Source organism: Ahaetulla prasina, chromosome 1 (assembly GCF_028640845.1).
Source record: "Ahaetulla prasina isolate Xishuangbanna chromosome 1, ASM2864084v1, whole genome shotgun sequence".
Classification (NCBI taxonomy): domain Eukaryota; kingdom Metazoa; phylum Chordata; class Lepidosauria; order Squamata; family Colubridae; genus Ahaetulla; species Ahaetulla prasina.
Window position 1 is genome coordinate 10,990,546 of NC_080539.1, and position 13,189 is coordinate 11,003,734.

Below are 13,189 nucleotides of genomic sequence, written 5' to 3' on the forward strand. Positions count from 1 at the left end.
ACGACTAGCATGTATGTGCGAGGGGAACCTTTACCTTTACCTTTAGCTATGTACAAATGACGAACTGAAAATATCAGTTATGAGGCCTGTCTGAAAAACTGATATTTGCAAGTAGTCCTCGAGTTACAATAGTTCATTTAGTGACTGTTCAAAGTTACAACGACATTGAAAATAGTGACATGACCGTTTTTCACAGTTATGACCTTTGCAGCATCCTCCATAATCATGTGATCAAAATTCAGAGGTTTGGCAACTGACTCATATTTATGACCGTTGCAATGTCCCGGGGGTGTGTATGTGTGTCACGTGATCCCCTTTTGCGACCTTCTGATAAGCAAACTCAATGGGGAAGCCAGTTTCACTTAACAACCAAGTTACTAACTTATCAACTGCAATGTTTCACTTAACAACTGCGGCAAGAAATGTTATAAAAGTGGGGAGGGGGCTCATTTAACAAATGTCTCATTTAACAACAGAAATTTTGGGCTCAATTGTGGTCGTAAGTCACGGAGCACCTGTATTCTCAAAATAGCTTTTGGGGGAGGAGGAATAGATCTTTTCCTGATATGCTATTGGTGACTGTATAGGGCAGCGGTGTCAAACTCGATTACATTGAGAGCCGCATAAGGGTTGTGTTTGACCTTGGGTGGCCGGCCAGCTCAATGTCACTCATGTTGGGAGTTGCCTGTGGTGGCCTGAGCACTCTGCCAGCAAAAACAGAGCTCATGTGGGCTGCCCAACGGTCCTCGTGAGCTCCGTTTTCGCTGGCAGAGGCATCGCAGGCCGGTCCTTTGTTGTTTCCAAGGTGGCCCCGTGGGCCAGATCTAAACACTCCACGGGCCGGATTCGGCCCGCAGGCCTTGAGTTTGACACTCCTGGTGTTGTTGTGTACCAGGAGCCTGCGAAGCTGGCAACGGAGTCAGACAGCGATGAGGCTGAGGTGAGGCCAGGGCCATTGGGGAGTGAGGTGCAGACTCCAGAGGCTGACAGTAGTGAGGCAGAAGAACAGGAGGAGCCTGCTCCTAAGGCAGGCATGAGAAGAGCTGCCAGAAGGTAAGAGCAGCTCAAGCAAAGAGGACGACTCGGGAATAGGGCCAAGAGATGATTGGCCCCTCCCATAAGGCTTCAAAGACCAACAATGGCATTTGGGCTCTTTGCCGGAAAACAACATTGATAGCTTTCTCTTGTTGCATTTGTTTTGTATTGGTGTCTTCTGAACTTTTGCCAAGAAAGGCCTTTGGCAGTTTGCCTAATTGGATCAAGGTTGGTGATAGGATTGAGGAATTGTGTTGGGAGGAATTTGTTTTAATTTAGTTGAACTACGCTGGGAATGAAGTAATTCTCAGCTGTTTCAATAAAGTTTGCTGTTGTTTTTTCACGGACTAAGTTTCCTATCTACTTGGGTCTGGGTCACAACAGGTGTAGGGCAAAAGTGATGATACAAAACAGAAGCTTGGTCCAAGTTTAATGATGTGGTTTTCTCGTGTGCAATGATGGTGTGCAAGTTTAATGATGTGGTTTTCTCGTGTGCAATGATGGTGTGCAAGTTTAATGATGTGGTTTTCTCGTGTCCCCCCGGATGAAAGCCTTTGAAGCAAACACAGCTTCCCTTTTCCACAAAAAAGCACAAGGCCACAGAGAAGCCTCTGGAAAAAAAGGTGTCGCAGGCACACGGTGGAATTGAGGCTCACCAACGAAAGAAAATGTGTGGTTTTACTCACCTCCAGAGCTGCCATTCGCACCACCTGGTTGCTGTGGTAGAAGAAGTTGGGGAGCACATCGAAGATGGAAGTCTCGGAAAGGATAAGTTTCTGGTGGAGAGGAAAAGAGAAGATACTTTTTTTCCCCTTTTAACTACAGAATTTCAGTTTATTCTTTTGTGCCTCAAAACCAGTGGCTTACACAGATAATGTACGAAAGAGCACAGTCAGATATAAAGCTTTTTCTTCCAATCTTGTAAATGTTTAATTATACCAATAATCAGTGGTGAAATTCTCCGGGGGTCGTCACTGGTTCGCTGCCTGCGCATGTGCGGTGCGCGCCAAACGCACACTGCGTGCACATGCATCTGAAGTGCGTGCCAAACACACACTGCACATGCGCATGCACAATGTGCACCAAACGTGTGCTTTGCACAGAAAAAAGAGCCTTTTGAAGGTAAGTAGAACAGCTGTGCCACGCGATTTAGATTAGCTAGAAAGCAGGAAATCCTGCATTCTAGCGTATGTAAATCGCACGGCACAGCTGATCATCGAAATACAGGTTCATCAGAACCAGGAGCTTTTTTTTTCTACCAGTTTGCCCGAACCGAACCAATAGCTTTTATTACTACCCGCTCCCCCGAACCGATGCAAACCGGTAGCTTTTCACCCCTGCCAATAGTCCTTAACTCGCAACCATTTGAAGTTACAAGGGCACTGTCGCATCCCACTCCCCCTCCGATGACCGGGTCTAGGAAGTCCGTATCAAGCGGGGCAATGAAGCCTCTGCAGCTTTGCCAAATTCCTTTCAGATTTCTCAGGGCAGGCAGGAATCCAAGTTGTGACTTCAGCAAACTAAATGAGACTTTGCTTGACTCAAAGTTGCTTGACTCAAGCTGGTCCTTTATATAAGCTGTGGGGTGTGGCTCCATGACTCAGCACTTATCCAGGCCTGCCCCTCCCTTCCTTCTGCTGACGTCGCCTCTCAGATCTCCGGAAGCGGGGATCCTCCCACTGTGAATTCTCTTCAGCTGGATCTGCTGTTGGTAATTCCAGCACGTGGCTGGCTCCCTGCTCACACGCTGTAGGAGTGAGGTTTGTTTGTTCATTCCTGACATCCTGTCCGGGCATGGGGCCAGGGCTGGGGGCTGGAGGCATGACAGGCCATTCATCTTCATTATCAGACTCCGAACCTGATAGCAGGCCCGGGAGGAGACAGGAGGGGCCCGGCTGAGGAGAGGAGGGAGGACGAGGCACAACAGGCACTGACTTACAACTAGTCCTCGTACTTAGAACCGTAATAGCATCCCCAGGGTCACCTGATCAAAATTTGGATGCTTGGCAACCGATGTGTATTTGCAACAGCTGCAGCATCCTGGGGTTGTGTGATTCCCTTTTGTGACCTTCCCTGCTGGCTCCAGACAAGCAAAGTCAATAGGGAAGCCAGATGAGCTTAAGGACTATATGATTCACTTAAGAACTGCAGGGATTCACTTAACAACTGTGAGCGAAGTGATCGTAAAATTGCACGTGACTCATTTAACAACTGCTTTGTTTAGCAATGAAAATTCTGGACCCAATTATGGTCATAAGTTGAGGACTATCTGTCATAAGTCACTTTTTTCAGTGCTGTTGTAATTTTGAACGGTCACTGAACGAATGGTGGTAAGTTAAGGACTTGCTGTACTGTGAGGAGATAATTCTGCCTTATTTCCAACCTGATCCATTGGATTATATATGATGCCCACACAGAAGGCTGTAATTACTAATGTTAATTCTGTAACTAATTTGAACTTGATTAGCAAAAGTTCTAACCCTCAACAGCTTAACAATAATTTTTTATTTTTATATATATTTATACAGTAGCTAAGACACTGAACTTGTTGATCGAAAGATTAGCAGTTCAGCGGTTTGAATCCCTAGTGCCGCATAACGGAGTGAGCTCCCGTGACTTGTCCCAACATCTGCCAACCTAGCAGTTTGAAAGCACGTAAAAAAATGCAAGTAGAAAAAATAGGGACCATCTTTGGTGGGAAGGTAACAACGTTCCATGCCACAATGACCAGATTCAATTTCATGACTCTTTTTATGATAGTTGTTAAGGAAATCGCAGCAGTCATTCAGCAAATCATAAGGCTGTTAAGTGACTCACATGGTCGTAAATCAAATCATGTTTATCTAGTTTATTCAAAGGGACGGGGTATTTTTGCCTGAAAATGGGGAAAAAAATTGAATGTTAAATGTGTGCTCACATTTGTGATGGTTGCCATGTGCTGTGGTCATGTGATTGCCATTTGTGACTTTCACAACTGGCTTTTGACATACAGGAAGTCCTCGACTTATGACCACATTTGTGTCCAAAATGTATGTTGTTAAGTGAGAATTTGAGTTTTGCCCCATTTTATGACATTTCTTGCCACAGTTGTTAACTGAATCACTGCAGTTGATAAGTTAGTGATACGGTTGTTAAGCGAATCTGGTTTCCCCATGGACTTTGCTTGACAGAAGGTCTCAAAAGGAGATCACATGACCCAGGGACACTGCGACCGTCATAAACGTGAGTCTGTTATCAAGCATGAGTCTAAGTCACGTGACCATGGGGACGCTGAAACAGTCATAAGTGTGAAAAATGATCACGTCACTTTTTTTTCAATGTCGTAACTTCGAACAGTGATGTTGTGGCTCCAGCCCCCGAACTTGGCCCCATGCCCGAAAGTGACTCTGAGAGTGAGGGGGAAGGGCCGGTAAAGCTTACCTCAGAAGCACCGATTCCTTTGGCCCGGCTCCAAGAGCCAGAACCAGGCCAGTCGGAGGACGTAATGGGGCCGATATCCCCCGATTCCTCCCTTCCTCAGACTACGCCCTCAGACGCAGCTGATAATCATACTAATCAAGCCTGGATCAACCCGCGCTTCAGAAGATTAGAGAGGCGGCGTCATCAGAGGGAAGGGTAGGGCAGGAGCCCCACCCCACCCGATATATAAGGAGCTTTGGGACTGCTCTCAAAGAGACAGAACAAGTGACTAAGTGAACGGTTGTAAGTTGAGAATTACCTGTATACCTTGTTTTACCTGTAGGATTTCTGAAAAATCATCACAAAAATGCTTGATTTTTACAATTCAACGCAAAGCTCCATCATCTTCCTACCTGCAGATTCTCGATGCAGAACTGGTGTCCATACATGTCGATGGCCGAGAGGAAGATGGACTCCACCTGATTGTGACGGAGTTCATAGGAAGGCAGGTGGGAAGCGATGAGCACCTAAGCAGGAAACAAAAAGTCGCAGGTTGTATAAACGTTACTCAGGGACTGGAAGAAAGTGTGAAACTGCGGAATTTCAAAGCTGGGATTCAGGATCAGGCCCGGTTTTAATTCAAAGCCTTTATTGTCATTATACATCATGTATGAAACAAAATTGGTTTAGCCCACAGTATTTTTTTCTAGAGAGTAAGTCATCTGTGTACCAAGTTTGGTTGAAATTGCTAAGAACCAATCCCCCTTACCAAAGGGAGTCCCCTTGTGGAGTACTGTGAAGCCGTTACCATGGCAACTCCACTGTGCTGTACAGTAGAAGCCATTTTAAGGCACAACAGGCTGTATCTTAACAGAACTTGAATTCAAAATGCACACTATCATTGTCAAAAGTACTGTGATTCATTCCTTTTCATTTCAGCAGACCAGGCATTCCAGAGTTATGCTGGAACACACACAGACACACAAACATACCCTGAGGGGCGTTAGGGGTTTCTTACCCCCCACAGTATTTGTTTCCAGAGAGTAAGTCACGTGTGTACCAAGTTTGGTTGAAATTGCTTGAAGCGTTCCAGAGTTATGCTGGAACATATAAGCACACAGCCGTTTGCAGCTAGATAGATAGATAGACAGATAGATAGATATAATAAAGCTATGGGGTAGCACAGAAGGCCTTGGGGAAGATATTTTGATGTCACAAGGTGTTTATTCCTGCAAAAATTAGAATTGTACAGGTGGCAGTCTGACTTCCCATGCCAAAAGTTGGACTTTTGAAGAAGCAAGATCATTTTTTACTACTGTTTTGTAGTTCAAAAGTATTGATGCTTTGAACTTTAGCACTGGGAGAAGATTCTTGGATAGCCAAGAAGGAAAACAAATAGATTTTCAAACAAATGAACCCATGAGCACAAAAAAACCAGACTCAAATTATCCTATGACCCTAATTGAGCCCAAAATTCCTGTGGTAAATTTCTGTTGCAACCTTCGTAAAAATCAGTCAGTTGCCAAACATCTGAATTTTGATCATGGGACCATGGGGATGTTGCAAGGGCCATAAGTCACTTTTTTCACTGCCGTTGTATCTTCGAAGGGTCACTAAATGAACTGTTGTAAAATTGAGGACTACCTACATCGGGATTTTAAAAAAACAAACACGAAAATGCATGTTTCCCTCCTTTTCTTTTTCTTTCCTTCTCCCCCCCCCCCCCCACTCTCCAATTTCTAGAATGGAAATGAAAAGAACGAGGGGATTTTTTTTTTTAAAAAAAAGGAAGCTTCCACCAGCGTAGAAGTATTGAGAGACAATTAGATTCATCTCTTTCCCTGCATCCACGCTATTTTAATTATACAGAAAAGTTGCTAGCAGCGGAGAGCTCTCCAGGTAGAGAGTTGGCATTTAAATTGGAATGCGAAATGGGGAAGTTAAGAAAGGGACAGAGGGAGAAAAAAAACACAAATCAAGGTTTTATTTGAATCCGGGAAAGAAAGGAAAAATTCAACCGCCCCGGGGGGAGCCATTAACAAAGACCGCTGCTTCTTTTTACACAGTGCGTTGGAGTTTTCTTGCCGAAGTTGAAGCAATATATTTTGTCTTCTGCTCCTGTGAGTTGTACTATGTCTTTCAGTCCAACCCCGGGGCGCACAGGTTGCCAGCTGGACGCCAGTAAATGACATTGGGCAAAATAGGACACTGCCCCAGAAAAAACAAGGGGGAAGATGAGTAATTGAATCTCTTCATGAGATGCTCCCGAGCATGAGATCAGGGGTGGGATTCAGTCGGTTCGGACCAGTTCGGGCAAACCGGATGCGAATTTTACACCTGGTTCACTGAACCGGTAGTTGCAACGACTGGTTGGCCCCGCCCACCCCACCCTGCCCCTCCCAGGAGTCCCCACGTGGCCCGTTTTGGATGCCAGGTAACTGCAGGGTCCATGCGGAGGCTCTGGGAGGGCGAAAAACAGGCCTCTTGGAAGTCTGGGAATGGGCCCGTTTCCAGCCTCTGGAGGTCCTCTGGAGTCAGGGGGAGGCTGTTTTCACTCTCCTGGAGGCTCAAGGAAAGCCTCCAGAGCCTGGGCAGGTCAAAAAATGGGCCTTCTGGAAGTTCCAGAAGTCCAGAAATGGGCTCGTTTCCAGCCTCCGGAGCCTGGGGGAGACCATTTTCGCCCTCCTGGAGACTTGAGGAAAGCCTCCGAAGCCTGGGGAGGGTGAAAATGCCCCGCCGCCCACTATGGTGCAAGAGGCCGAGTAGGCCACGCCCACCATGGCCATGTCCACCCAGCAACCAGGCAGAGAACCCGGTTGCTAAAATTTTTGTATCCCACCCCTGCATGAGATGTTCTTTTCCTAGCTTAAGGTCATCAGGCCACCAGGCTATGGAGCCACAAGCAACCTATGGGAAGATCAGGTGAAGGGATGTGACGAGAGTTGACTAACAACCATGCGTTTGAAGTTAAAACGGCACTGAAAAAAGTGACTCATGGCTGTTTTCACACTTACGGCCACTTCAGCATCTCCATGGTGACATCATCAAAGTTCAGGTGCTTGGCAACTGATTCATATTTATGACGGTTGTTGTGTCCCGGGATCATGGGATCACCTTTTGCGACCTCCTGACAAAGCAAAGTCAAACAGGGAAGCTAGAATCACTTAGCAACCATGTTATTAAACTTAACGGCTGCACGGATTCAGCCAGCCACTGTTAAGCAACTGGACTTTGTTTTTCCTTGAAGGCATTTCGCTTCTCACCGAAGAAGCTTCTTCAGCTCTGACTGGATGGTGGGGAATAGAAGCGAAATGCCTTCAAAGAAAATCGAGGAAGTCCAGTTACCTCCTGAAAAAGCACCTTCGGGACAATCATGATCTGGATGACTGAAAATCTCCATAGACATTCACCCTTATCTATCTGTTACCTGGCGGGCTCGTAAGGCCACTCTGGCGTTGGTGGTCTTACTCAATTGGGTCAGTTCCGTCAGAATGTTGATCAGCTCATCGGTCAATGTTGGATCTCGGCCGCACAACTGATCCTGTCAAGAAAACAAAGAAACTCTTAGTAACGAAGGAAGATTAACAAAATAGAAATAAATACATATTTATTTATAAGCATACAGTAATATAAGTAATATTACCATCGGACAAGGGGTGAAATGCTCCCGGTTCGGACCGGATCACCCGATCCGGTAGCGATGGCGGCAGATGGTTTGGAGAACTGGTAGCAAAAATCCCTCCTCCCGCCCCCAGCCCATTGCCCAGCTGAGCCGTGCGATCATCAGAGATTTTTTTTTAACTTTTAAAAGCATTTTTTCTTCGGCCGAAAAAATGCTTTTAAAAGTAAAAAAAAAAAAAGCCTCTGATGATCGTGCAGTTCAGCTGGGATCGTCAGAGGCTTTAAAAAGCATTTTTTCTACAACCTCTTCGGCTGAAGAGGTTGTAGAAAAAATGCTTTTAAAAGGCTCCTCTGACGATCCCAGCTGAATTTCCTGATCATCAGAGGCTTTTCTTTTTTTTTAAAGGCTAAAATAATGCTTTTTAAAGAAAAGAAAAGCCTCTGACAACTCAGCTGGGATCGTTAGAGCCTTTTAAAAGCATTTTTTCTACAACTTCTTCGGCTGAGTGTTAAGGTATAACTATGAGGATAACGGTCATAACGAAGATGTACAAGATTATGTGTATTTAAAAGAGACTACATTGTATAATTATGAGAATAATGGTTGCAATCCGGGTGTATAATACTATGGATACTTAAAAGAGACTTGATACAGACAGTACGCGGTGGTTTCAAAAATGGAAACATGATGTATAAAAAAGGAAAACGTATAATAAAAAATAATACATATAATATATATTATTTATATAATATATGTAAAAAAAAACGGAAAAAAAAACCTCTTGATTTATGGACTCCGCATCCAAAGAAGGCCTACTTTTCAAAATGTAGCCCCCATTGGCCCATCCCAAATCAAATATTATAATCTATTGATACTAAAACCAGCACAGAAAATCCGAATTTGTGTAATAATACTGTATACTAATTTACAGGTCTTTATAGAGAAGAGGTTCTTGGTTTGCTCCTAAGGAAAAATGGCATTTTAAACTAAAGGAATTTGGAAGCCAGATTCACTTAACAACTGTGGTGATTAACAACGGTGGCAAGGAAGGTCGTAAGATGGGGTGTCAGGTCTGGAACCCTAAAGTCTAGTATGGTTTCCAGGCAGGCTTGGAAACCATACTAGACTTTAGGGTTCCAGACCTGACAATGGGGCAAAACTCGCTCAACCGCTGCCTTGCTCTAACAATAGAAATCTGGGGCTCAACTGCGGTCGTAAATCGAGGACTAGCTGTAGGTCACTCCAACAGAAGTGACTCTGGATTCAATCTGTAGGAGCTCTTCCACCAGCTGTATGGAAAACAGCAGTGGTTCCTCCTTGAAAACCTTCAGAAAGGACTATAGATAGAGTTGCGCCACCCCAAAATGGAAAAGCAGTTTAAAACCCCATCTTCGCAAGAAGGATTCACCAACACACACACACACCCCAAACAACGCAAGGCGTGCAGCAGCGTTCCCCATCTTTCAGCCCGCCCCGATCGGGCAAAGGCGGTGTGCGATGCCTCTGACGTGTTCTTTGACAAGGCCTAACGCCTCTCCGGCACCCCCATGTAATTACACACTTGAGTGACTGGACTCTGAAGAAAATTGAAGGCCTGAGCTGCGAACAGCTGCCATTTTTTCTCTCCATCATGCCAGCATGATTACTTGAAAAATGAACAGCCTCAGCTCAAAGCTACTCCAGAATTCTCAGAGGAAATATGGCTCCGTGTTCAAATAATGAGATTCTTAAGGCAAGCGTTACTTACAATCACATGGCAGGGGAAAGGAAAGGAAAGGAAAGGAAAGGAAAGGAAAGGAAAGGAAAGGAAAGGAAAGGAAAGGAAAGGAAAGGAAAGGAAAGGAAAGGAAAGGAAAGGAAAGGAAAGGAAAGGAAAGGAAAGGAAAGGAAAGGAAAGGAAAGGAAAGGAAAGGAAAGGAAAGGAAAGGAAAGGAAAGGAAAGGAAAGGAAAGGAAAGGAAAGGAAAGGAAAGGAAAGGAAAGGAAAGGAAAGGAAAGGAAAGGAAAAAGAAAAAATAGGAAAGGAAAGGAAAGGAAAGGAAAGGAAAGGAAAGGAAAGGAAAGGAAAGGAAAGGAAAGGAAAGGAAAGGAAAGGAAAGGAAAGGAAAGGAAAGGAAGGAGGGAGGGAGGGAGGGAGGAAGGAAGGGAAGGAAGTATGGGAAGGAAATAGAGAAGAATAAAAAGAAGGGAAAGAAAAAGAAAAAGAGAAAGGAGAGGAGAGAGCATGGGAAGGAAATAAAGCAGAATAAAAAAGAAGGGAAAGAAAAGAGAGAAGAAGGAAAAGAGAGGAGAGGAGAGGGGGAGAGAGGAGAGGGAAGGTGAATGAGGAAAGCGGGAAAGAGAGGGGAGGGGAGGAAGACTGGAAGAAGGTAAGAAGGTGAAGGGTGTGTGTGTGTGTGTGTGTGTGTGTGTAAGAGAGAGAGAAAGAGAGATCTTCATATTGCACAGATTAGTATTTAAGTAAGACAATGGTGGCATGTATAGACATCACATATCAGCTGTTGTAAGATACGTGTTTGCCCACCAGAAGAAAAACAGTGTCTTGTTTAAACTTTTAGCTGGGCAAAAATACATTTCTACCGAATGCACCACATCTTTAGCAAAAAGAGAGAAAGTTGCAGAAGAGGCTTGGGAAGCTCAACTCTTGTCAATTAGCATCTTTGAAAGCATGACACAGGCAGTGATGGGACGGATGCCATCAATCCTGGGGTTAACTCTCCCACAGGCTACAGAAACAAGGCATTTTTCTTCAGCTCAACTATATTTGAAAATACCTGGGGCTTAGACCAATATTTTTACTCCTCCAGGTCATAGGAAAACGGGGAGGCATTATCTGCCTTTGTCCTTTTAGTTGAAAAAGATGGGATTGGAGATTTGGAGGACATCAGTGGCCAACCCAGAAGAGTTGTCTCAGCACCTCCAGCCCAAGGTTTAAAGGAGACGTTCTGAGGCAAAATCAGACCTCAAGAATGGCGGACGGCTCTGGTTGGTGAATTTTAAGGGGAAGGCATAAAGCATGCAAAACGAGGACCAAGTCTGGCTATCCAGTTTGAAAAGGTTAATGCTATTAAAGCAGCTGCTTGACATGCAGTTATAATATGCAGGTGATACTCTAAACCGGGGCCTCCAACCTTGGCCACTGTAAGCCTGGCAGACTTCAACTCCCAGAATTCCCCAGCCAGCTTTGCTGTTTCTATTCTATTAGGTACATTCACAGTCAGCAAGGCCTGTCCAAACAGTTTTTCAAAGGAATACTTCTCAACACAGACCTTATCTCGCTTGGCAAACTGCCACGTAACTTGTTTCCAACCGCAGTACAAGGCAAAACTTGGCACAGAGTCTCTCTGAGTCACGGAACGAACAAATCGTTTCCCGCAAAAGCCCACTCCCTATTTGCTCCTTTTTAATTTCCTATGGGAGGGGCCAATCACCTCCAAGGTGTGGCTTTACTCCTGAGCTGACCCTGCTTTCTGAGTTGTTCTTGTCTTCTGGCAGCTCTGCACATGCGCACACTGGGAACAGGCTCCAGCTGTTCCTCTGCCTTGCTGCTGTCGTTTCTGCCTCTGGTGCAGAGCCCTCATCAGAGCTTTCCCCAGCCCCCAGGACTGGCCCAAATTCCTCCCCAACCTCCTCACTGTCTGACTCTGCTGTCGGCGGCCACAACACTGTTAAATAAACATGTGTAGACTCCAACTTCCAGAATTCAGGCTGAGGAACTCTGGGAGTTGAAGTCCACTCATGTTCAAGCTGTTGAGATTGAGTGCCAAATGGCAGGTCTGTTTTAGTTATCAGCAGTTCTACCCCACAGCTTTAAATCTGAAATGAGTCATTACTACAGATCGATCATACCCTTTTTAAACTCCTAGGTACAACTCTCGGTTATATTTCAAGTGGTTTGCTAAAGAGCGTGAAAGAAATCGTGTCCAAGAGCTTCACTTACAATGAGCATTGTCACAAGGAGGTTCTTCTTGGTCACCTGGGCGTGGGAAAAGATGTAGTTGAGCACAGCGTTCATATCGCTTTTGTTCTCCTCTCGAAGAGCAAAGACGCACTTATCATAGTGACCTGCAATCAGAAAGACAAATATGACATTCATTAAATAAAGAGATGCTTGAATATAAAAAGGATGGCATGATGGTTAAGATGCTGGTGTCAGCGTTCCGAGTGTTGTGGTCCGCTGGCGGCCAGCAGAGGTGGCAGCGGAGTCGGACAGTGAGGAGGTTGGGGAGGAACTTGGGCCAGTCCTGGGGGCTGGGGAAAGTTCAGATGTGGGCTTGTGTAGGAGGCAGAGAGGGAGCAAGGCGGAGGAACAGTTGGAGCCTGTTCCCAGGTATGCACATGTGCAGAGCTGCCAGAAGATAAGAATAATTAAGAAAGCAGGGTCGACTCGGGAGTAAAGCCACACCTTGGAGGTGATTGGCCCCTCCCATAAGAAACAAAAGAGGAACAAGTGGGGAGGGGGCTTTTGCAGGAAACAATTTGTTCTGTAACTTGACTATAAGAGACTGTGCCAAGTTTTGCCTTGCCCTGCTTTTGGAAGCTAGTTATCTGGCAGCTTTCCAAGCGAGATAAGGTTTGTGTTATTATTATTATTTATTAGATTTTTATACCGCCCTTCTCCCGAAGGACTCAGGGCGGTTTAAGAACACAAGCAATATACAATTAAAACAAAATAAAAAAACTTATTAAATAATTGGCCAAAATTTAAAACATCTAAAATCTAAAAACCCCTTAAAATTCATCTAGAAATTTAAATTTTAAAAATTTAAAATTTAAGCCAGCCCTGCGCGAGTAAATAAATACGTTTTCAGCTTGCGGCGAAAGGTCCAAAGATCAGGCACTTGGCACAAGCCAGGGGGAAGTTCGTTCCAGAGGGTAGGAGCCCCCACAGAGAAGGATCTTCCCCTGGGGGCCGCCAGCCGACATTGCTTGGCGGACGGCACCCTGAGAAGTCCCTCTCTGTGTGAGCGTATATGTTGATAAATATTCCTCTGAAAGACTGTTTGCCAAGCCTTGCTGACTGTGAATGAAAGGAATTCATTCCTTTCTTGATTATGTAAATAAAAGGGGTTTTGCTGGGACCAAGATTCTGGTTCCTGATTTTTAAGGAAGCCTAGGTCAGAACACCGAGTAA

The 13,189-nt window shown here is 45.0% G+C and overlaps 1 protein-coding gene across 7 annotated transcripts in view; it reads right to left on the bottom strand.

Annotated features, from left to right (window-relative positions):
• The window catches only part of ACACA (acetyl-CoA carboxylase alpha), a 334,336-nt gene that overhangs the window by 195,967 nt on the left and 125,180 nt on the right, over nucleotides 1-13,189 (bottom strand). For all 7 annotated transcript variants that reach the window (XM_058164168.1, XM_058164167.1, XM_058164172.1 and 4 more), the window contains 4 exons: nucleotides 11,996-12,120; nucleotides 7,862-7,975; nucleotides 4,848-4,961; nucleotides 1,722-1,811 (listed from right to left, as the gene is read on the bottom strand). In XM_058164168.1, the coding sequence (XP_058020151.1) occupies nucleotides 1,722-1,811; nucleotides 4,848-4,961; nucleotides 7,862-7,975; nucleotides 11,996-12,120 (443 nt within the window). The remainder of the gene's footprint in view (nucleotides 1-1,721; nucleotides 1,812-4,847; nucleotides 4,962-7,861; nucleotides 7,976-11,995; nucleotides 12,121-13,189) is intronic.